At 46.3% G+C, this 25510-nt stretch overlaps 1 protein-coding gene across 1 annotated transcript in view; it reads right to left on the bottom strand.

Annotated features, from left to right (window-relative positions):
• The window catches only part of RETREG1 (reticulophagy regulator 1), a 920991-nt gene that overhangs the window by 755575 nt on the left and 139906 nt on the right, over positions 1-25510 (bottom strand). The window contains exon 2 of the mRNA XM_069620500.1: positions 3909-4015. Within this exon, the coding sequence (XP_069476601.1) occupies positions 3909-4015 (107 nt within the window). The remainder of the gene's footprint in view (positions 1-3908; positions 4016-25510) is intronic.

Below are 25510 nucleotides of genomic sequence, written 5' to 3'. Positions count from 1 at the left end.
CATGCTGCACTTTCATACCTAATGATTCCGAAAATGGAACTCTGACACCGAAAATCACTACACTGCATAAGCTTAGGGTCATCATAGAGAAAGAGGCAGGCATAACGAATGACCCTTGGTTGGACTCTCTTTTCTCTTGGGTACCTTCTTGGATGAGCGTAACTGTGAAGATCCTCATGCAGATTCTTTTCTTTTTTCTTATTATCTTTTGTACCTGTCAGATGCACCTTACGATGCTGTTCTGATAAAATACTGAGAGCAGCTGCCATGATGACTGTGAGACTGTCCAAGGCTAGGACCACTATCATTTCATATCACATGGGTACCAAGACTGAATTAGACATGGATGCAGGGTTGGTTAGAATTTCAGATGCTGTCCTAAGTCCTCCACCAAATTGTGATGATTTTCTGGAACAGCGGGTAGATTACTGAAATGGTGGGGGGATGAGTTGGGTTTATTCAGCGGTGGAGTATGCCCATAGTGGTGCTATCATGACAGATGTTTGTAGGGTCTTGTTTCCCCAAGAAGATGGTTTAAAAGAACAAGGAATTGGTTTATTAGTTAATGAATTAACTAAAGGGTTGAATGTTGGTGTGATCTATAATGGTTTCAATGGGAAAGAAGGGTTCACGTTGCACGTGCCATTTTCGTGACTGGGGGTAGATGCAATGTTAGCGAAATGCTGCGATTTAGTATGTATCTAGTGTAGTTAATGGTTAATGGAATGAGTGTTACTATTAGTGTTATTTTGTGCATAGTGATACTTTTCAGATTCACACACGTGTAGCAACATAATGACAAGTTTGTTGATACAATGTGAACACAATGTAGTTGTCTGGTGTGCCACTTAGCACCTAAAGATGGGAAGCAAAGAGCTTTATATGCGCATGCGAGAAAGGAGATTTGCGGATGGAGACGCAGTAGTCTTGAACAAACATGCAGACATATATACACTGAGGTTTACAGGGAAATGTGTTTGTGACAGTTGGGGAACAATGGGTACATGGCGAATACACAAATCTGTATACCGCGGGTCCGTCACAGTTGGGGTTTGTGTAAACCACAGAAACCTGGCTTGCCGAGATAAACTTTGGGGACCTGGGAGGCTGGTTGATGGAGGATGAAGGAAGAAGGCTAACTGTGTTCAGGCAGCTGCAATACTAGATGGTCAGTTGCGGCCAGGTGTGGGTTTACAACTTGGTTCTATTGTGAAGAGGAGATGTAATCTTCGTGAGTACATGGGAGTTTTTGTTATTCAGTGACCAGGGAAGTCCGACCACCTGCTAGGGTCGATTTGGGGCCAGGTAATAAACCTGCTGCAAGGGTTAAAGGTAGGGTTGACAAATGTATTATGGGTTTCAATCAGGTTCTCAGAAATTACCAGGATGTGGCCAGAGGCCATGCGTGCGGAAATGGTAGTCATTATAGATTAACGTGAAATGGAAGATCGCAGGGACACCAGCAAATCTGGGCGGATAAGATGTCTATCATCGGTTCAAATGGAACTGGTTTGTTTCTCTCCCTCCTCATACTGTTGAAGCGTCCTTGCAAAGCCATGTGGATCACGACCGGGGTTAGAGGTCCCTGACCAGATGGAACCTGTAATACATTAGGATTGTTGTACGTGAATTTGTAACCATGTGATGATGTCACGATCGACTATGGAATGATCTCGAAAAGGCGTGTGCTGTAAATTTGAGCTAATGCAAATGTATGTTGAAAGGGGTTGATGATTAAGTGAATGTAACCAATGAGAGTGTGGGAACTTGGGGGTGATTAGATTTCCTTGTATAGGGATAGCTAATCATTTTTTGGGGGGGATGAATTTGTAAAGAAATATGTGGGAATGTTTTAAATGTTGTGATAATGTATATAATGTGTAACTTTTGTGTGGTTTGGGGAGAATCTGGTTAGTTCGGTCTCTAAAGAGTCGTCTCGCCCTCCCAGCCATTTGTATCCAATAAACTTGCTTTACGGACAAACGTACACTCACTTCTTAAGAGGGGGTTCTATTTTGGGTAAGGAGATCAGCAGTCCACCCCTACATCATTTATTATAATTATTGGATTATCATCTCAAGCCTTAAACAAAAATGATATGGTGATAGTGAGGACCTTTCCAATATTTCTTTTTAAAAAAGGGGTGTTTGAATACAGAGAGATGTTGAGATTCTACAAAACAACACTTGTACTTAGTTCATGGGATGTCGGTTGTCAAGAGAGATGATCATAATACACAAAATTCGAAGGAGTTTCTTTTGAAGGGCCTCAGGAGGAAAGCAACTATTATGTCATGGGCAGCTTGGTTTGGGGGAACGAGGACAGACAATTAAATGAATTTCACATTAGAACAGTCAGATGGCTATTTATTTATACACAGGAGTAACAGTGCTCTTTTGATCACAAAAGAATGTACAATAGCTAAGAAATCTGATTTGATGGAAAGCGGTGAGGATCTTACAATGGGGTGAGTTTGAGGCACATTCTGACCAGGTTACGTAGGAGTGTAAATGGAAGTCACGGCGGACAATACATAAGTAGACATAAATAGATTAAGGACAACAAACACTTTTAAGTGCAGGTAGGCAGTAGGGACAGCTGTGCTCGGGATGTGACCATGGTGGGTGGAGTGCTGGAGTGGAGGCAAAGGAAGTGAGACACAGAGGAAGGTTAGAGGCGAGGGAAGAATGTTAGCTAGCAGACAGATGAGAGGTAGGTTAAGAGGGTAACTTGGACACGAGGAGGTAGGCTTTAAGTTTGGTTTTGAACAAATCTGTGTGGACTGTTTCTCTTATGTCCGGGCAAAGTGAATTCCATGCAAATGGAGCAAGAAGAGAGAGGAAGCACAGGGAGAGCGAACAACCACAAGGGTAGCCGAGGAGGCAAAGCAGAGATTATGAAAAGGCTTGTAGAATTGGATATAGGAGGATCAATACAATGGTACCTTAGCGTGGATAGATTTGTGAACCAGAAGAATACATTTAAATCTGGCCCTGTTTTGCATCGTCAGCATTCCAGCCTGGTGACGGTACGAGGAAGTAGGCGAGAATTCAGCGAGTTCAAAGACAGTCCTGGTAGCAAAACTAATGATCTTGTCAAGAGGACAGAAAGCATAGTTGGGAGACCAAAGAGGATGGTGGCACAGTAGTCCAGTTAAAAGAAGACAAATGTGGTTAAGAGATGCTTGGCAGTGTTGAAAGAAAGGAAGTGCCTGATTTTCCCAATATTTAGGAAGTTGAGGCGAGCTGCTGTTTCAATATTGGAGATGAAAGTCGTGATGTGAGATGGATCATATATTACGGACAGGTTTCTAGCTGAAGAAGAGTGTTAGGTGGGAACTAGGCAGATGAAGAGATGAGAGAGAGCATTTGGCAGGGAAGAAGAGCACCTCTGTTTTGGTTTAACATCAGAAAGTACAAAGCCAGCCAATATTTAATGGCAGAGAGACAGTTTGAAATTTTGATAAAGAGATCAGAGGAGAGTTCAGGAAAGGAGAACAAGATTTTGGTGTTGTCCACAAAGAGTTGGTAGGGTTAGGCTGGGGTTTTGATTGAAAGGAGCAGGCAGGGATGGAGATGGGATGAGCTTTCTAGCAGATTTCAATACCAAAGTAAAGGACAGGTAGTGTGACCTGTTGGACGCTTTGAGATAACTCTGCCTGGTGTCTGTGGTAGAGGTGAATATGGATCAGAGAAATATAAACAGGTTGAATGAGGGCTTTTTAGTGGGGTGCAAGAAATACTAAGAATGGCCCCTTGAGGAGACAGATGTATCAGTTGGCTTTCAAGTGAGATAAAACTAAAAATTCATTTGTTGGTGAAACCCGACAGGCATGCAGTATGACACAAAGTATGATCAGGAGAACACAAAAATAAAACAACAAAATCAGGCTTAAAGCAGGGTCTTACCTTTCATTCTGGACAGTACCATATCCACAATTAGCTGCAGCAAGAGAAGTACTATGATGAAGACAGGCAGCAAGCTGTATACTCTCATAGTACTCAGTGCCAGAAACCTAGGATTTAAATAATGAAAGATTCACTGAAATGTTGTCAACCTTTTAAAAAAGATGTAAACTTCACTTTAAGAACAGTACAAGAAAGAGGAGAAAATAGAATAATGTCTCATATGTCCAGCTATATTGAACTTATGTCCTGGGATAGCATTGCATATTCAAATATTGTCATCATATTTCAGATGCAGCCAGTGACCTGACACTGCTATTATATCTCTGTTAAAGCCAAATATGTCCATCTGCAACCATGATATGCCAAGATCAGAGCCTTACTTAAGAAACATGTCTCACTACATGTTGAGGTCGCACACAGTACTGCTAAATGGTGTTAAAGAAAAGGACCAGGGGACACATGGTAAAATATGTACAGTAATACAAGATATCACCACGTTAACACAGGCCCATTGACATCATATACTTAACTGTAAAGAAGGAGAAGCATCCATATTCCCATTAGATCTTAGGTAGAAAATCCCAATAACTGCTTAGTCAAGTACTTTATAGGAAGGTCGAATACTATCTTTATGGTATTCGATCATGCGGTCGGGCATCCCTTCCCAAATGCACACACTAATTGGAATGTCTGTAGCCACCGTCTAGGTGTCAGTGATGCACCCGGCAAATCCCAATTAGCTGGAAGACAATTCTGGCAGTCTGCCTTTCAAGGCTGTGGAGAAGGCTAAAGGCAGTGGGCTCTGTAGCTTGGAGGCAGATGTGCACTGAAAACCAAGGAGTCGGCCTGTTTGGGAGTTGACCTGCTTCTGCTTTCTCTAAAAAGGGGCCCAGAGGAGTGCTCAGTGACACTTGGAAGTAGTTAGCACAACAAAGTATCAATGTGGCCTACAACTGAAATGCTAAAATTGGAGCCTGTTATGTGATGCATGTCAGGGTCATGACCCTGTAAGAAAATTAAGATCTTAAATTACACCAGTCTGCCCATTATGTGGCACAGCCAGGGTCATAACCCTCTAAGTGGGGGCTGAGCACAATCTCAGAGTACCTCAAGTGCCGTCTATGTTGATCATGGTGTCACCTTTTGTCGCAAAATTCCTCCCGGCCGTTTTCTGGCCAGTGTTCTTTTTCTTCTTTTTTAGATTCACGACTCCCAGAAGACATCTGGGAGCAGCCAAGAAACCCCAGACCGTAACCAAACGAGGAGGAAATCTGAAACACCACAACTCCAAGGATTTTGGAAACACAAACGACTCACTGCAACAACATGGAAATGGCTTCTAAGACAACCGCATGCCAAGAAGAGCATAGAACCACGATTACAGATGGTTTCCAAAACTGTGCTGGAAAAAAGGGAAGTGGTTTAGAGGGGGGTTTTGAAGCCTTTCCTGTGGATAAACTAGACTGTGGGGAAAAGACAGATAGAGATTGGTTCCCGAGTGAGGTGAGCACTGCAGCCAATAGAAGGGGGAGGGGAGCCAATGGAAGGGGGAACCTGCGGGACCACATAAAAAACAGAGACAGAAGGAGAGGTAGACTGTGGATTGCAGGGGTGAGGTCAGGAGGTATGAAGGTGAACTGAGTAACCAGTTGTAGGATGGCCAAAGCAGCGGTGTGCTGGAGAGGCAGTGCTAGAATTGTTGCAGATTGCAGATGCAGAATTTGTGAGAGAGTGGTAGCAGTTGTGTGTGCAGCGTGAGGAGTGGGGCTGTGTAATAGGTGAGTGAGAAAGAAATAGAGAGGGAGAGGTGTAGGCGGTATTAGAGAGAGAGGGAGAGAGAGAGAGAAAGAGAGCGTATGGAGTAGGCAGTGGTTGGAGAGAGTGCAAGATGATAATGGGATTAACGATGAGGGCAAAGTGAAGCAGGAGGGGTGAGGCTAGTGCCAAGAGATAGGCTGAGAGAGTGTGGTATGGCATGGATAGAGAAGAGGGGTGTAGTGAGGAGAGGGGTGGAGTGAGAGTTGAGAAGAGAGGTGCAGTTAGAGGTAAGGAGAGGGGTTTAGTGAGAGATGAGTAGTGGGTTTTAGTGAGGGATGAGAGGGGTGTGCAGTAGGAGGTTAGGAGAATTCTGTAGTGGCAGGTAAGAAGATGGCGGGAGAAGAAATGAGAGAAGCAGAGGGTGTGTGGAAGACCGGATGGAGTAAGAAGTGAGATGAGATGGTGGGTGAAAGGAAGGCGGTAGTAAGATCAGGGAGTGGAGTGAAATGGAGCAACTGGAGGCGAGACTGTACTAGAGCTTGGCACTTTTCACACCTATCCACTATCACAGATGTCCTAATGAACACAGTAGCTCCCAGAGATGGTTCAAGGGTTTTTATTCATTTTTTTGAAATATCGCTAATGGCTGTCCATCCCTGGCTCGACAAATGTACGCAGTTTCCACTTTAACGTAGGCGTTCCTGCTTGCTAGGTTAACATGTAGCACTTATTGACCCCAACTGTCTAAATACTACCTTGCTGTTAGTGAGGGTCTAAACGCAATTGCCTTATCTGACAGGGGCTCCCTAGGATATGCCTAACCTATCGTTCAGGTTAGTTCTGGGGAATTGTAGGGCTGTTCCTTACAGACACTCGAGCCCCTGTTGAACCTCTTCCTTTCAAGCCCTGGTGCTCCTCTCCCTATGTCCCTGTTCTCTTTACCCCTCATGCTCTTTTCCCTCCAACTCCTACCGCCTGCTCTGCTTTTCTCATCCTATGTCTTTCTCCTATGTCCCTGTTGTCTTTCTATCCCTTACACAAACTACCTCCACTCTCCCTCCAATGCTAATCCCTCCACTCTCTCCTAACACTCTCCCCTCTACTACTACTCTCCCCTTTACAAAATTACTACTCTCCCCTCTCCATTCCACTACTACTTTCAGCTTTCCATTCCACTACTACTCTCCCCACTCCACTTCACTATAATCTCACTCACCCACCTTGTGCACAAACTCACAGCACAGTACCACTTGCTCTCACCAACCAATACCTCACATTTTCTCTAAAGCATCTCCGTACTCCAGTCCACCGCCCTTCCTCCTGCTGGTTTCTTGCTCTGCCAAATCCTCTTCCTCTGACCTCACATGAATAACTCACACGCTCCAGCTTCCAGTCCCCATTCTTATACTCCCTTCTTCTAGTATTGAACTTCTAGCTCTAGACAATCTGTTCCTGACTTCCACACCTGGGGCCTACAATGTTCAGCGTTTACAAAAAGAGGGCTCAGACCTGCCCCCTTATTCCATGCGCGATTGCTGTTCTGCAAGAATGGTGGCCCGCATTGCTGAGTGTGCCAGTTCATGTTAGGGGGCCACTTTGCAGTGAAATCCAAGGTACTTGGGAATTGTTAGGTCTTGCAGAAAACCGCTCTGCAGCCCAACTCTACAAGTCTCTCTGAGGGGGCTCCATGACTGTTGAAGGAGTGTGGCATGTGCTGCTGTGGTTTAGTGCTGCACTGCATTCCTCGTAGTGGTGCAGCTCCTCCGGCTCTCTTCTTGGCGGGTCTGTGTCATTCTGTTATCTGGAGAACTCTAACTGCAATGGTCCCTTTGAAGGCTCTATTGGGTTATGCGCTTTTGGGCAGTCCGCCCCAACTTCTAGAGTCTGTGGTTGCCTGCAATTGCAGAAAAAGACCTGGGAAGCAGTTGTTTGCAGAGGTATGGGGTGATGCAAAGTGGTACCATTCATGTACATACAAGCACTCGGGGAGGGCAAAGGAATTGGGGCCCTCTCAACTGGCAGGGTCCTTCTCTGGGGTAGGACTGGTTCTGGCTTCCACCCTGGTAAGATTCGCACCCCAAGCTGGGAGGCGTTCCGATCCCCTCTTGACACGGTCAGATTGCAGACCTTGTTACAGCCACATTGAAAACCCTGGTGAGTGTTATAATAGGGCATCTCTAAAAAAATCCTTGAAGGGTGCCTAATAGATATGGCTGTTGCAATTAGATCCTCATTACTAGCTGGCATTTGATAGTATTTGTTAAAGATTGCTATAGGGGACACCTTGGATTCAGGGACACCTGGGCTAGGGAGGGAAAGCCCAGGGGAGATGAAATGGGGATGCCCATTAGTGTACCCCCCTTTTTCCAGAACTGTAAAATATATTTAACAATCCAAAAATTGAACAATATGCTCACATTCAGATTATAAGAGCAAGAAATCAGAGCAGGAACGTGTAAGATACTTCAACGATGGGAGGAGAAAAACAATCAACGCCTTGACTGGGCAGGTTGCTCCCAGGACATCCTCATCCGCAACCCAGGAAAAGTAAAGACCCGAGTGATGGAAAGAGACTGGATACAAACAATAGACGAAGTACAATTAATAAAATCCCTGAAGAATGGCCCGGACAACCCAGGAAAAGTCAACGGAATCAGAGCCTATCTACTGAAGTGCCCATCGAAGAAGCTTCGTGAAAATTTCATGCGCATCCGCCTGAATATCTTATATACAAATGAGATATTAGCCAGGCGGAAACAAGCAAACACCAGCCTCTGTCCATTTTGTCACCAACCAGACGCAATTGAAACACTGAAACCACCTGCTGCTCACTTGTAGAGGAGTGGATGAGGCCTGCACCCTCTACTTGGGACCCTGATTTGTCAAATTTGACTACCTTGACGAAGAGGAGAGATGGAATAATTTGATGAGTGGAGTAAACACCAAATGGACCATAGCAGTGGCAGGCTTTTACGAAAGCATTGGGCTACTGAAACGCCCAGAACCTGACAAAATAGACCTCACGATTTGAGATGACCAAACTCTCCCTCCTCTTCCTCCTTCTTCTCCTCAAATAGCAGAGGCTGGTACGATGGGGAATTTTCTCTTTCTCTTTTTCCTTTCTCGACTCTAGACTGAAAGACGGGTTCTCTTTTAAGGAGCAATCTTGTAAAAATGGTTTCTTTTTAAACAATTAAATCAAGTAATAAAAAAATAATAATAATTAGAAAATCTGCATATCTCAACTGGGTAAAGAAAAAGAAAAACCCTTGAGCTGTCTCCCATTTTCCATGCATTAAGACCATCTGCCAAATATGGTGTCAAAATTGGCCCATTCAGGCCCTGATACATAGACCACCCACAGGATAGATACCAGCTAAACTACTTGGAGAGAGAATTGAGAATATGGGGGCACAAAAGCATAAGCCAGTACTAGATGTTAGCCATAGCAAAGTACTATCAGAGAAGAAGAGAATCCCGGGTCAGAGCTTCCATGCACTGACTGATCAGGCATGCCCAGCCATTTGACGATCCCCATGGAAAAATTCTTCCGTTGTTCACAGTGCCTACAACTCCTGAGTCCACGCAAATTGGAAGATCATGGTTGAGATATAACTAAGGGTAGACCTGCCCATGAACAGGTTTGGATATTTCGCTCCAGACCGGAACATACCATCCTACCAGTTATTTACTGTGGTCAACCCAGCCAAGCACTACATTTACCTCATGGCTTTGCTGATGAACTCCAACTTGTTAAGACTGTATGGTGAAACTCTGACAACCATCTAATTTCAGGTGTCACCGAGTTTAGTGGTTAATGACTGAGTACCACCAGAGTGAGACTGACTGACACCCCTTTTAGGGATTATCGGAATTGGCAGAGATTGAATGGCAATTTGCTTTGTGTTAGGCTACAGTTCATGAGGATAGTGGTACAATAAATAATATATCTTCTGGCTATACATAGGAGGATGGAGAATAACCATTAGTGGCAGTTGTTACTAATTAGTCGGGATGCCCCAACTGCTGATGGTTATAAAGCTGTATGTATTGTCAGTAATGGTTAATCCCCCTCACTATCGTGAGAGGGGGTTTAGATTCTATTAAAGACAAGGAGGCAAGTGTTATGCATTACAATCTTTACTTCTGACACCACAGCAGCAAAGAAAAGTTACATTAAATTAACTGAAAAAACAGCATTTCAGTTGTAACAAATGGAGGAATCCCCAATCCAAGACGAAGGGCAGGTCATGCCCTGTTAACAACCAATAGGCAGAGACCCTCCCCCATATAAGTCCTTTCTTCTAGTGACATATCCTCTTCTGTAGCTGCACAACATCAGACGCATCCTTGAAGATTAGACACCGTAGCGCGGACAACCCAATCCATGACCAGCTCTGTGTCCTTCTCATGCCGCACCATCCTGGGGCACTCAAGAAACCTCCTTGACTGGATCACTTCACCCCGAAGCTGCATGTAAAACAAACATAATATTAGTCTCCTTGTCTTTAATAGAATCTAAACCCCCTCTCATGTTAGTGAGGGGTGATTAATCATTCTATGCCAAGGCAGGGGACTTCATATTATGCAAGTTTAAAGCCCTTGCATCACATTAAGTGCAACATGATCAATACGCTCATGATAAAATGTCTTGAATGTGGACTCTCTGGACCAATTAGCTGCTTTCAAAATCTGGTCCAGACCTCCCCCCAGGAAGGCGGCTTTAGAAGCCATAGCACCCCTTACCGAGTGTTCCCCAAAGGAAGAAATGTCAATAACTGCTTCCTTCATGACCCATCTGACCCCCTTGGCTAAAGTGGCCGGGGACACCGGTATATAGGGTTTTCTGTAAGAAATAAGCAGATGAAAGGTACCTGGGGCCCTAAGCCCTTGTGTCATTAACTCAAAACATTTTAAACATTGCCCCACATACAGTTTGAGGTCTTCCGGAAATGCTGGGTAAGAAATAAATAATGCATTTAATTCCCCTAGAAACAAAGAAGGGAAAACACTTTATTATCAACATCCAAAGCTCTGATATCTGAAACCCTTTTGATGGAGAAGGGACACAGTAGCATGGCCAACTTAGAGAAAAGTTGTTGCAAACATAAGTCGTCATTATGGGGCCAAGACCGAAACAAATCCAAGACCATATTGACATCCCAAAGGAAGTACTACCTAGCTTTAGGCGGCACCTTAATGCAAATAGACTTAAGGGCCTTATGCACCAAGATGTGCCTGCCCACTGGTTCTCCTTTGACGAGCACATGGCCAGTCGACATGGCTGACCTGAATCCATTGATAGTTCTATAAGCCTTTCCGTCTTTGAACAATTCAACAAAAAAATTCACCACCTCTATAGGAGGGGCATAAAGGGGATCAAGGTGCTGAGGTGCCGAGCCACACACCAGCCCATCCAGCGGCTCCATGCTGAGGAGTAGCCTGACTTAGTAGAAGCTGCCCAGGAATCCTTGATGATACAGATAGAGTCCTGCAAAAGACCCTAGAAGCACCAGGAAGAGCTGAACTCTCCCAAGCCATAAGGGAGAAATGCCCCCCGAAGGACCAGCTCGTGAGGGAGACCCGTTGTGTCCATTAGGATCCATGGGTGGAGAGGGAGAATACGAGGAATATCCACTGCCAGCCGTAAGAGGGCTGGAAACCACACCTGAGTGTCCTGATCCCTAGCAGAACACAGGCACATAGTGTGGGTCAGGCCTAGACTCTAAGGGTTGCTGGCTGGCGTATGTTGCAGATTGCAAATAGTGGCAGCCAAACAAAAGCAGCAGCCTCCACTAAGATGGCCCCCACAGCAGGATGCCATACAAAGACCAAGATGGCCCCAGCCAATCCATGCTACACAAATCCTTGGTGGTCTAGTGGTGCTGGGTGCAGCCCAGGGCTATATAAGCCCCGCCCTGGGCCACACCCAGTGCTTAGCATTTTCTCTGCCTGAAGCTGCAAGCAGCGTAACGATTGCTTTACAGAGCGGACTCCACGTGCCATGCGGCTCAACTCATGCAGTTACTCCTGCTTACCTGATTTGGATTCCGGATACTCACAGTGGTTGTTCCCTGAAGGGCCCTTGTCACCTCAGCGATCCAGCTCCTAGGAGACAAAAGCAACAGAAAGTAATCAACAGTGTTCGGAGCGTTTTCCAGCACGCCCCCTCAATCTTCACCCGATCGGCTTACCGCTGACTGTAGTCTGGCAGCATTCGACCTCAATCCAGGCGTTCTACACATTGTAGGGTTCTTTCAGTGCAGGAAGCAACCAGGAAACATTTTGCTGCCGAAACAAGGCAAAAGACACGTTAACAGAGCTCTGCAAAGGAGCGTTTACAAACAAGAGAGAGATAGACTTTGAAACTACAAGAGAACATATTTCACAACGTGCTTTGCGCAGCATCATCTCTTCAGGCTCAAGGATATTGTTGCAGCAGGAGAGGACATTGCTAATGCAGGAGCACTAAACAAACGCACGCTAATACCGCATCGTAGTGCGCAAAGAAGGAACACTTACCTACAGGCATCGGATGTGCTGCAGCAGGACGGGCCACCATTCACAGTGATGCAACTGGGAGACAGATGCCAGCTTGACGTCCTGAACACTGCTTTTGAGTACAAAGGTGAGCAGATTCCCTGCACTGCCAGCCAGCATACCATGGGGGGAGTTCGGTGGTGGGGGGCCAGGGGGAGAGCAGAAGACACGGTAGCTTACCCTCTCCTTATTTGTCTACCTATAGGCTCACCCTGAGGACCCAGCACCAAAACCATCACACTGAGAACCTCCAAACCACTCCCAACCGCTTCGTATGCTGGGCAATTAGCCTTTCAGCAGAGCACTGGGAAGGCAGTGGTTTGGGTTAAGCAGCATACCACCAAGGACCATACGTCTGGCGATCCGGACCAGGCACCCAAGGTAAGCGTTACAGAACACTAAGCCCACGTGCAAACGCCCTGCCCGAGTGTCATGGCGTCGCAGGTCGATCAGTTAGCAGCATTACTAGGTGAGTTGTGCGCAGAGGTACATGCTCCCCACTCAGAAAATAATGCTATGAGGAAGGAATAAGTAGTCAATAGAGAGAGAACAGAAGAACTAGCAAAATGCCTGACTAGAACCCAAGCAGATGAGGTCCCTTTACCTGGCCCACCCAATGGCGCTGCAGCAGTGCCACCTCAGATGCAAGTAACCGCCCCCGTCACTGTCCCCTAGCTTCCCCTGAAAGATTCCTGGGGGATCCACAAAAGTATGCTGTGTTTATGAACCAGTGCTGGCTTCATTTCCTGTGCCGACCAGGGGCATTCCCGACCGACCAAACCAAGGGGGCTTTTGTCCTGTCCTAACTGGGAGGGCACACATCCAGTTGGTCAGTGCCACTGGTGCACTGAAATTACCCCATTTTGTACAGCTTTGCGGGTTTTCAGAGTTAGATAAGCTATTCGCCCTCCGAAACCAGGGGCATGCTATAGATGGGGAGTTGCTGGCCCTTCGACAGGGATCCCAGGACCTGTTAGTTTACATCACCACTTTTAATATGCTGGTAGCCGAGACCAAATGGCCAGAAGATAAGAGAACCACTCCATTTTACCGGGGTCTTCATAGCGAATTGAAAGATGTTCTGGCACAGGTCATGAATCCACCTGAATGTTGTGCAGAATACATAGATATAGAGGTGCAGCTTGATCACCGGCTACATAAAAGGCGGACCAGACCAGTCTCGTATTGAGGGCCGTCCCTTGTATGTACGTCCTCAGGAGGTCCCATACCGAACCACAGAGAATACGCCTGAGCCCATGCAGCTGTGCAGTGTAAGGGGTCCTTAAACCAAAGAGGAGAGTGACGCAGGCGGCAACAACTCTGTTTGTACTGTGGCAAGGCAGGACATTTCTTAAAGGATTTCCTGAGTAAAACACCCCGGAATCCACTGGGAGCTATTGATATAGGCACAATAAAACCGAAGGAGCCATCGAAAAACTGTATGGCTCGACAAGAATAGAGATCGACTTGTCGGGGAAAGGAGAAGACGTCAACGGTCTCGCTTCTTACAACACCGGTAATCCTACTTTGCCCCGAACAGCCTCAATGAATGCATGCCCTGGAAGCATATATTGAATGTGGAGCAGTAGGAAACTACATGGACATCACTGTGGCCCTACGGATAGGAGTTCCCATTCAGAAGAGGGAAAAGTCTGACAACATCATTTCAGAAGATGGAACGCAGCTGTCATCCGGGCCAGTGACCCAGTGCACCAGGAAGGTTGTACCATTATGCCACGATGGTCATCGGGAACACATTGTTTTTGACCTAATTAATGCACTCCAGCTCCAGTTCATATTGGGAATGCCATGGTTGGAGTGTCATAAACCAGCTATAGACTGGCGGACCCATACGTTGACCTTCTCCGCCGAATGTGTTCAGACTTGTTACCCAGCCACAGCCGTCGACACTCAGGTGCCAAAATCTGGATCCCAAAACAAGAAACACAAGGTGATCGGTATCATGGGACAATTGCCTCCAGAGTACAAGGCAGACCAGGACATCTTTCAGAAGGACCAAGCCAACATCCTGCCACCCCACAGACCCTATGACTGCCAAATTGACAGGATCCCGGGAGCCAAAGCACCATGCAGTCACATAAATGCACTTACGGAAAAGGAGAACCAACATCTTCGCAGTTACTTAGATCAATACTTGGCATATGGGATTATTCGACCATCTATGTCACCTGCCTCCTCAGCTCTTTTCTTCGTCCCCAAGAAGAAGAGGGACCTCAGGACCTGTATAAATTAAAGAGGGCACAACAAGATTACCATCAAAAACCAGTACCCTGTGCCGCTGATTCCGGTACTACCAGACCAAATGAAAGATGCTTATAACTATACGAAGCTTGACCTTTGGGGGGCATACCATCTGGGTCGCGTAAAGGCTGGAGACGAGTGGAAGACGGCCTTCTGCACAAAGATTGGGTTGTTCGGGCTGTGCAACGCGCCAGCGGCCTTCCAATTTTTTATGAATGATGTCTTGGGGGAATTACTGGATGTATGTGCTATGGTATACATTGATGACATTCTGATTTACTGTGCGACACTGGAAGAGCACATACACCATGTGAAGGCAGTCTTGGAAAAATTACGCAAGCACCATTTGTATGCAAAACTCGAGAAGTGCACCTTCCATGTAACCAAGGTAGAGTTCTTAGGATTCATCCTGACTCCACAAGCGATCCAGATGGACAACCACAAGGTGGAAGCAATACTACAGTGGCCTTCACCTACCTCAGTTAAGGCAGTTCAGAGTTTCCTGTGGTTCGTGATTTTTTTGCGGTGGTTTATCGCAGACTTTTCGGACATAGTCCATCCCAACACTTCATTACTCCGAAAAAAAACAAACTTTCAACTAGACCGCCAGAGCTGAACAAGCCTTTGCGAAAACTTAAAACCAGTTTACCACTGCTCCAATACTCAAGCATCCAGATCCTGAACTCCCATATCTGGTCGAGACCGATGCATCTAGCGTTGCTATGGGGGCGGTCCTGTCTCAAGGAGATCCTGAAACCCACCAATTACATCCGGTAGCATTCTGGTCCATGAAATTCAATCCAGCTGAGTTAAATCATGCCGTGACTGATAAAGAGTTGCTCGCCATCAAGGACGCCTTCAAGGAGAGGCGTCACCATCTCCTTCGAGCAGGTCACACAGTAACGGTGCTCACCGATCACTGCAACTTGCAATTCTTACGGACAGTCAAGGCGCAATCTCCTCGCCATCTACGGTGGGCTCAGTTCTTTACGGAGTACGATTTCACTGTGACTTACCGCCCTGGTGTAAGAAGTGGAAAAGTGGATGCGCTTTCTCGAATAGGCTGGGATACCGAAGGGGAAGATGTATATGCAAAACCTGAGACCGTACCAATCATACCTGAAGAAATGTTATTGAGTTATTGGGAGCCGTTAGCATCAGTTCACCCTCTGTTGCTGTGTTACAGGGCGAAGTCAGAGGGACCATGAAACCAGACCAAGTATGAGCATTGGTTTCTCGGGGGACTCAACGAACGGAGGAGAACGATCTTCCATATTACCAGAACGCTTGTATCTACCAAGTCCCACAATGCATAACCAAATTCTCAATACCTACCACGACACACTTAAAGCAGGACACCCGGAGTATGGCAAACATCTGGCAGAATTTTTGATGGCCTACGTGGCGGAAATACGTTATACAATATATACAATACGCAAAGTTCTGTGATATCTGCACCAGAAACAAGATGACTAGAAGCAAGCTGCAGGGGTTCAATTCCACCAGCCACTTGGCACACAATCTCTTTGGACTTCATTACGGACTTGCTGCCCTGCAATGGTTACAATACGATATTGGTTGTCGTTGATCTTCTAACTAAAGTGTCACATTTCATCGCTTTAAAAGGGTTACCAAGTGCAGGGGTCCTGGAACAGACCTTTATAACAAATGTCTTCAAGCTACACGGTTTTCTATCAGTGGTCGTATCCGACCGGGGAAGTCAATTTGTTCCCAAGTTCTGGAGAAGCTGCTGTGCCAAAGCCCAGATTGAGGTCAGTTTATCCACCAGTCACCACCCACAGACAGACGGCCAGACCGAAAGGACAAATCAAACTCTTGAACAATACCTGCGATGCATGCTTACTCAAGTAGACTCAAGTTGGGTAGAACTCCTGTGGGCTGCAGAGTATGCGTACAATAATAGCATCCATAGCTCTACAGGGTTTTTGCCTTTTTTGTTCCTACATGGGAGAGAGTCAAGCACCACAGCACTTGACCCACCTGGACCCCTAGAAATGCCTGCTATCAGTACCTTACACACAAGCATTAAGGAAACCCTGAAAAAGGCCACCCAGACCCTCCATGAATCAAAAGCAGCTCACAAGCATTTCGGAGATAAAAAGAGAACTGAGGTACCAAATAGGGGATAAGGTGTGGCTTGCCACAAAACACATCTAACTGAAAGGTCCCAGGAAATTTCACCCAAGGTATACCGGCCCATACCCCATAGAGACCATCATTAACCCTGTGGCAGTAGAACTAGACTTGCCTTCCATGCACCGCATACACCCAGTCTTTCACGTATCACTGCTGAAACCTATGTATCCAGGTACTCGGAATTCCCTAAAGCAGCACCCTCCAGATGACATACAGGGAGAAGAGGCCGGATACAAGGTCAGGGACATTCTAGATTCCAAATTAGTACGACGAAAACTCTACTATCTTATTGACTGGAAGGGTTATAGCGTGTTAGATGGAACATGGGAACCAGCAGAGAACATGCATGCTCCACGCCTACCAGCTCGCTACCACCACAATCACACGGTGCGGCCAGGACCTGGTATAGCTCTCCTTGGGGGGGCTTTGGAGGGGAGTGCTGTCAAGATCCCTAGTAGAACACAGGCACATCGTGTGGGCCAGGTCTGGACTCTATGGGTTGTTGGCTGGTATAGGCTGCAGACTGCAAATAGTGGCAGCCAAACAATAGCAGCAGCCTCCACTAAGATGGCCCCCAGAGCAGGATGCCATACAAAACCCAAGATGGCCCCAGGCAATCCATGCTACAAGAATCCTTGGTGCTCTAGTGGTACTGGGAGCAGCCATGAGCTATATAAGCCCCGCCCTGGGCCACACCTAGTGCTTAGCATTTTCTCTGGCTGAAGCTGCAAACAGCGTAACGCTTGCCTAACAGTGCAGACTCCACGTGCCACGTGCCTCAACTCATGCAGTTACTCCCGCTTATCTGATTTGGATTCCAGAGCCGTCCAACATCAAGATACTCACTGTGGTTGGTCCCTGAAGGGCATGTGTCACCGCAGCGATCCGCAGCTCCTAGAAGACAAAAGCAACAGAAAGTAAGCAATCAACAGTGTTCGAAGCGATTTCCAGAACGCCCCCTCATTCTTCACCCGATCAGCTTACCGCTGACTGTAGTCTGGCAGCATGTGCCATCAATCCAGGTGTTCTACGCATTTGGAGGGTTCTTTCAGTGCAGGCATCAACCAGGAAACAATGTGCTGCAGAAACAAGGGAAAAGACACGTTAACAGCGCTCTGCAAAGGAGCGTTTACAAACAAGAGAGACACAGACACTTTAAAACTACAAGAGGACACATTTCACAACGCGCTTTGCGCAACATCATCTCTTCAGGCTCAAGGTCATTGTTGCAGCAGGAGGACATTGCTAGTGCAGGAGCACCAAACAAACGCATGCAAACACTCATCGTAGTGCGCAAAGAAGGAACACTTACCTACAGGCATCACGTGCGCCGCAGCAGGACTGGTCCACCATTCTCAGTGAAGCAACTGGGAGACAGATGCCAGCTTGATGTCCTGAACACTGCTTTTGAGTACAAAGGTGAGCAGATTCACTGCACTGCCAGCCAGCATACCGTTGGGGGAGTTGGGTGGCGGGTGGAGAGCAGAACACACGTTAGCTTACCCTTTCCTCATTTGTCTACCTATAAGTTCACCCTGAGGACCCAGCACCAAAACCATCACACTGAGAACCTCCAATCCACTCCCAACCGCACTGTACGCTGGGCAATTAGCCTTTCAGCAGAGCAGTGGGAAGGGAGTGGTTTGGGTTAAGCAGCATACTACCAAGGACTACACTTCTGGCAATCCAGACCAGGCACTCCCGCAGGGCACCAGAGGTAAGCGTTACACTGAGAGGATCAAAAGGGAGTTATTATTACCAAAGTTGCAGATTGTCTGCGCGCTTGTACCAGAACTCTGGCGATCATGGTGAACGGCATAGGACAGGTGACCCAACCAATCCTGGAGAAAGGCGTTAATCGTTAACACCAAGGGGTCGGGCCGCCAACTGAAAAAGAGAGGCACCTGACAGTTGAGTCTTGAGGCAAAGAGGTCTACTTGAATCGGACCACAGAGAGACAGTATCCTGGCAAAGAGGGTTTTGTCCAGCATCCAATCATTCCTGTCCTGAAGATGTCTGGAATTCCAATCTGCTAGAGTATTGCTGACCCCTGGGAGGTACTTTGCTAGATCCGCTAGGGCTTTGGAGCGGGTCAGCCACAGATAAATTATATAACTCACTGCCGAGATATTGTCCATCCGAAGAAGGACACATCAATTTCCCTAATCCTTGAGGAGGCTCTTGACTGCAAAGGAGCCTGCCCAACAGCTCCAGACAGTTTATATGCAGAGATTTCTCTTGAACTGATCATTTCCCTCCAGTAGAAACCTGCCCTATCCTGGCCCACCAACCTGCCCTGCTGGCAGCGAATTCTAGAACAACGTCTGGAGATGGACCAAAGATTGCCTTGCCATTCCATGCAGTCATATGATTGAGCCACCAGAAGAGCTCCAACATGGCGTCGGGAGACAAGAGCACCATCTGTGAATATGATAGATTCTTGAGGAGCTGTCTACCCATGAGGCGTTGTAGGGCTCTGTAACATAAGGGGGCTGGAAAGATAGCCTGAATGGAGCCGGAGAGCATCCCCACAACCCTGGCTAACTGCCTGAGAGAGACCATCCCCTTTCTTAGGAGAAGGAGAATTTCCTTCCGAATTCTGGAGAGGCTGCTGTTTGGCAGCAGAAGGATGCACTGCTTGGAATCTATATTGAAGCCAAGAAACTGGATGCATTGTGTAGGCAGGAAGATGGACTTTTATGACAAAGCCGAGGACTTGCAACAGGGAGATTGTTAGATGCAGGTGATCTTGGAGAATATGGAAATTCTGTGCCAAAAGGAGCATGTCGTCCAGATAAATGATTATTCAAATCCCCTTCAACCTGAGGAGAGCCATCGCCGGCTTCATTAGCTTGGTGAAGCACCACAGGGTTGAAGAGAGGCCGAATGGGAGAGAGACAAACGGCCAAATGCGAACCCGCCCCATTGGAATTGGAGAAACTCCTGATGAAGGGTGGAGACCAGGACTATCAGGTACGCATCCTTGAGGTCTATTTTGACCATCCATCTCATAGATTTATGACAGGGCAAAACCCCTCCTTGGGTTGTGAGACTAGAAAAATCGTGCTGACGAACTGGGAGGCTTTGCAGGTGGCCGGGACTACTCCACCCTTGAATATGTGATCCTTGACCTCTGCATCCACTAACTTCTGTTTGGCCTTGTAGAACAAGAGGGAAAGGAGAAGAGTGAGCTGACAGGGAGGGGAATAAAACTCTATTTGAAACCCCTCTACTGTTTCTAATACCCAAGGGTCTGAAGTGAGCCCCTCCCACTGATGAAATAACCTTGCCAACCTGCCCCCCAAATCTTTGCAGGAAGAAACATTTAAAATGCATGGTAATACCTGGAGCTGTCCTTGTGCTCTACCTGCACTGCTGCCGGCACGCCCTCTCCATTGAAACCACCTCTGGGGGTAGAATGCAGTCTGGGCTCCTCGAGCAGAGGAGGAATGATGTGCACCTCTGGAAGCCTATTGGTTAGGATGGGTAGAACCCCGGGAGAAATGGCCAGAAGAGCGGGGCAAAAACATCCCTAATGCTGGCTGGGCCTTATCCATGGCAGTGAAAGTGTGCATGTATGCAGATAGGTCTTTTATAAACCTATCACCGAACAGGTTGCCATGGGCTTTAGGGCCTGCTTCCCCTTCTGCCATATCTTGTAATTTGCAATCAATGTGCATAAGTAGGGACTTGTGCCTTTCCTTGGAAATAGCGGCGTTGGTATTGCCAAGCAGGCAGACCGTCCTTTGCACCCACCCTCGAAGAGCTTGAACATCAACTGGGGTATAAGAGGGGGCAGCTTCCTCCGCTAACTCAAAAATGTGTGTTAAGGGACCCAAAATATCTAGCAACTTATCCTGGCAACTGCACAGGGCTTTGTCAACACCCTTCTTGGGGTCCTTTCCTTTCTGGGATAAGGAAGACACCACAGGTTGGTGAATATCAGGGGTACCTGCCACCTTATCAGGTGTGACCGGCCTAGGGCATTCAGAACATAGCTTGTTCCTGTCTTCCTTGGGTAAAAGCCTCCTGACTCAATGATGTAAAAAACGTAGAGACAGCATTAGACGGGTGCCACTCTGCAGCCCTTGGGTGTTGGACAACCTTTCACTTTTCTTTGAAGGCCTAACCTGGGTACTGGTATCAGCTGAAGGAGGGCCCTTCAATCCCTTGGTTGCAACCAAAATTAAATAGAAATAAATGTGGCCACTTTATGTGAACAACAAACTCATGTAACTCAACTGCCCCTTAGTACAGCGTAACAGCTGTGAAACACTGAGGTAACATGTCACAGTGCCATAGAAAGGAAAACGCTGAGCAGGCGGTGCCCAAATGTACCTCCTGGTGCAGGCTATGGGCAGGAAACTTTGCGTGCACCTTTTCGTTTAAATAGGCAAAGGCCAAGCAAAGCCTGGAGGCCAAGCAGCTCGAAGAAAAGAAACAGCAGGAAACTTTGAGTACAGATTGTGCTTTTAAATAGACAATGGCCAGGTGTAGCTTGGAAGCTAAGCAGGCTGGGGAAAAAAACACACAGTGTTACAAATACCAGGCGGGCCTGGAAACCAAGCAGGCCACACTCAGACGAAGCACGTCTGATAATGAGAGGGGGCGGGCTGCCTCTCACACACACACACACGCATGCCGAACAGGCGAGCGTGAAGCTCTGAAGGTCTTGAACAAACACAGCGCTTGGGCCTTGAATAAACAGAACGCTCGTGTCAGGTGTCTGATAATAAGGGGAGCACGGCTGCCTCCCACACACACGTACGCTTGCCGAGCAGGCGAGCGTAAAACTATGAAGGCCCTGAGCAAAGAGAGCGCTCATACCTTGCATAAACAGGACACTGTAGTCGGGCATCTGTGCGAGTGCGACCGCTGCAGTGTGAATAAATTAACACAGCCGTCGCCTACGCACTTGCAAATGTAAATAAACGCTTGACAGGAATTGAGGGACAACGGGCCTGCAACCATTTAATGACACACGCTTGTGTGTATAGCAACAACGTTTATAACAGAAGAAACTAACGTTTCTCTTTCAAAGACACCATTAGCAACAAAGTACACGAGTGAATACAAATGTACTTAGCTTGTGACGTCAACAGCAAAGAAAGAGGATATTATACTAGAGGAAAGGACTTATATGGGGGAGGGTCTCTGCCTATTGGTTGCTAACAGGGCATGACCTGCCCTTCATCTTGGGTTGGAGATTCCTCCCTTTGTTACCACTGAAATGCTGTTTTCTCAGTTAATTTAATGAAACTTGTTTTGTTTTAAAAGTTTTATTTGCTGCTGTGGTGTCAGAAGTAAAGATAAGGCATAATATGAAGCCTCCTGTCTTGACACAGAATATGCAAGCACACATACTTTGTGTAATGGACGGTCTAGGGTACATGCATTGGATTAAGGTTACTGTAATGGGTAGTCTTGAGCACATGAATTGGAGCAAGTTGACTGTTAACGGATTGATGTTGGTGGCATTACATACAGTATTGTGTGTAAGGAAGTGAAATAATGATTAAACAAACCACCCCTACATGGCTTCTACATGTACGTGCTATTCTATATTCTACATATATTAGTCACACATGAATCTGTCAGGTCACATAGGTGCTCCTGCAGTTCCGTACAGTTATTTGCATATAAGCATCTACAAGCTTTACTCAGGGTCTCTGGCATATTGTGGTTTCTGTGTTGGTGCGTTTTAGCTAATGATAAAATAATAAAGGCAAAGGCAGTATGTATATGTATCCGTCCTCTAACTCATAGAACTGAAAGCTGTGTTCTTCATGTATTCGAGTGCGTGTTTGTCCCGATGTGCGGATGGCACGTTTGCTTCCTGTCTAACGCTGCTATGTCGTGGTGTCTCCAACAACGTCAGTAACGTGGCTTCTTGGCGCTTTAATCAATACTGTCAATTGAAATCTCTTTAGTAGCAGCCTGAGGCTCTTCGTCCCCTCTGGGTAGGGTGTGTACTGCTCCTAGTCTGTAGGGCTGGCTGAGTGGGTACCTTTCGACATAATGATAGATCATTGGAGCACTAGGAATCGGTCCGAAATAGTATGGGCGATCACATTATCTCCTGGTCTTCTTCCGTGTCATGTACCTAATAGGGGGAGGGGGTGGGAGTGAATTTGTCCATCCCTCTTCAGAATACTGACATATTCTTTGTCAACACTTTCTTCTTTTTTGTGAACATTATCCCATACTTCTTTTGTGTTTAGCGCAGGGATTGGCAATATGTTTTTCTTAGTATAGGCCTTTTTATTTGACAAGATGCCACTAGGACTGCCTTATTATTGTTTGATGGTCGAAGCTTGCTCCCATCTTAGATTTAGGTTTAGATTAGGTATTTTTACAACCTACATTTACAATTTAATAAACACCCTTGAACTGTGATCACTTGTGTCTGTCTTTACTGTTGCCACCATGAGTTCCTTACATCTGTGAAGAAAAAACACAATCCAATCTTATTTGAAGGTGCATGCTTTCTTGCATCCCATCCTGTATACTTCTGCTAGAGCTACATTCTCCCAGCCTTCTCTTAAGCCCTGGCCATATTATGTCCTGGTCGAGGACTCCCAGAACCTTGCTTTGAACTTTAAAACCATGCTAACCTCTCCAGCGCAGACTGACAACAAGGGGAAGGATGAGTTGAAAGAGGAATATGAATCTGGGGTAGGACACCATTGTGGAGGAAACATTTAAGAACTGGAATGTTTATGTACTCCCCTAGCATATTACCACTGCATGCTGTTGTGCACCCACTGTGTACTGCCATGTTTAAACCACTGCTTCTAGCTTGTGTGAAGCGAGGCAGTAGATTGTACTTCGCTTGTCTTTGCCATGAAAGCCCTTTGCCTAGTATGTAGAAATTCTCACCTTCACAGGTCTTGCTTCTGATGCATTTCCCTTTTGGCATATGCAAGCGCGTTTTATGTTCTCGCTTCCTTTTAACAAGTGGCATTAAAAGGCAGATGACATCACATTGCAAGTTCTCTCGCCTGCCGCAGAGCATGTGTGAATCTTACCGTGACTAAAAGTATTACGCTATGCTATACTCCCTGGTAACACTAACTAGCATGGCAGACTACAGCGGGCAGCAAAGGCATGTGTAATGAGGGTTTGTTCTCTGTCAGCAACAATGTTTCAAGGTGGGAGCTTGCGCGTTGGGACCACCCCTTCCATTGAAACACGTGTCCTTTTGGGTATTAGAGCGAGGTGCTCGGACGGAGGGGGGTTAACTTGCGAAGGAGTCTCGTGCTGCTGTGGGTCATGTTCTGATACTGCTTCATTAATAAACTGTTTTTTTTTATTTTTTTATTTTTATTGGTTTATACAAAACCTTTAAAAGAAAAAAAAAACAAAAAAAAACACAAGTCATCCATTTCCGCGTTCAGAAACATACATGAGATCACGTTTCAAGATACAGACATGAGAAAGCAGGAGTCCACAGCAAGGGCCAAGGGAACCTTGACATATGACACCGGTTGAGCTTTATTTGATAACAAGCCGTACGAGCCTGTACCGTCAAACTTCCTCTTCGGTATTCACCGAATCAATGATCTCTTCAATTTCCTGCAAAAACACGGTTAGCACCCTTGTCAGTTTTGTGTTGGAACCAGAAAACATCAGCTGCCACCATTCTTCTGCATTCCTTATTGCGTGCTCAGAAACTATTTGTCCCAGATGTTTAGTTCTTTGTGGTTTAAAGAATGGGCAGAATAAGACAAGGTGCTTGAGTGATTCGTCGCAGATTTTGCAATACCTACATACGGTGTTCGAATCAACTTTTCCTATCCAGTTCTTTGTCCGATCTTTAGTTCTGAATAGGTTTAGGCGAAATCTCATGTATGTGGCCCTTTTTGCGTTGTCCGGGAACAAGACTACGTAGTTTTGTAGTATGTTAAATGCTCGTGCCTCAGCTGGGGCATCCTTCATTGCTTTAGTCCTTCTTCTGTCTTCACTAGTTTGAATCCAGTCTGCTTCCCAGATCTTTTTCTTCACTAGGTCTGGATTGGCCTGAAGAGTTTTGATATTCGTTCCATAAGTGGTTAACAGTTCTTGGCATCTTTTGTACCACAAGGCTAGGAGACAGTCTGGCTTGGCATTGCCAGGATTGCTTAGTATTTTAAATTGAGGTGGTGTTGCAGGCATCACAGTTTTCCTGAATAGGGCCAAGGTGTTCCACAGGATCCGAGCTTCAAGCGAGATCATGCCTAACTCGTAGCGTATGCAGGATGTGGGGGTGCTGTTCGGAAGATGTAGAATTTTTACCCAAAAAATGTGTTCTAGGGTTGACCAGAATTCAGCCGAGCATCCAAAGGCATTCTCTGCACCGTATATCAAGGCTGGAACAACCTTCTGCTGATAGAAGGCTATCACTGGCTTGAGTGAAAACTTTCCATATTTTTTGTTTAGTATAGATGCTTGGGAAGCTAATTGTCGACATTTCGTCTTCGTGATCTCCATCCAGGGGCTATCATTTATGTTTGTGTTAATTTGCATCCCAAGATATCTGGTGCTTTCCACCGTAGTAAGTGTTTCCTTTCCCAGGTGCCATCTGAATTTGTTATTTTTCCGGTGGCATCCAGTTTGCAAATTCTGTAGTGTTAGTTTTTCGCTTTTTAAGTTGTTAATGAGCAATCCGTTGTTTTCCACATAACGTTCAACTGCATTTATTTTGCGCTGGAGGCCGATTGGGGTAGAATCCAACAAGATCAAATCATCGGCATACAACATCCAGCCTAATGCAGAGCCGTGTAACATGGGGGAGAAGGATCGTGGCTCATTAATTGCGAAGCCAATGACCGAGAGAAAAAGGTTGAAAATGATCGCTGCCAAAGGACAACCTTGCTTGACACCACAAAAAGTATTAATTTCTTCTG

The sequence above is a fragment of the Ambystoma mexicanum genome, chromosome 5q (assembly GCF_040938575.1).
Source record: "Ambystoma mexicanum isolate Mex_15411 chromosome 5q, UKY_AmexF1_1, whole genome shotgun sequence".
NCBI classification, from domain to species: domain Eukaryota; kingdom Metazoa; phylum Chordata; class Amphibia; order Caudata; family Ambystomatidae; genus Ambystoma; species Ambystoma mexicanum.
The sequence above is the reverse complement of the archived record's forward strand: the minus strand, read 5'-3'. Positions and strand labels throughout refer to the sequence as shown.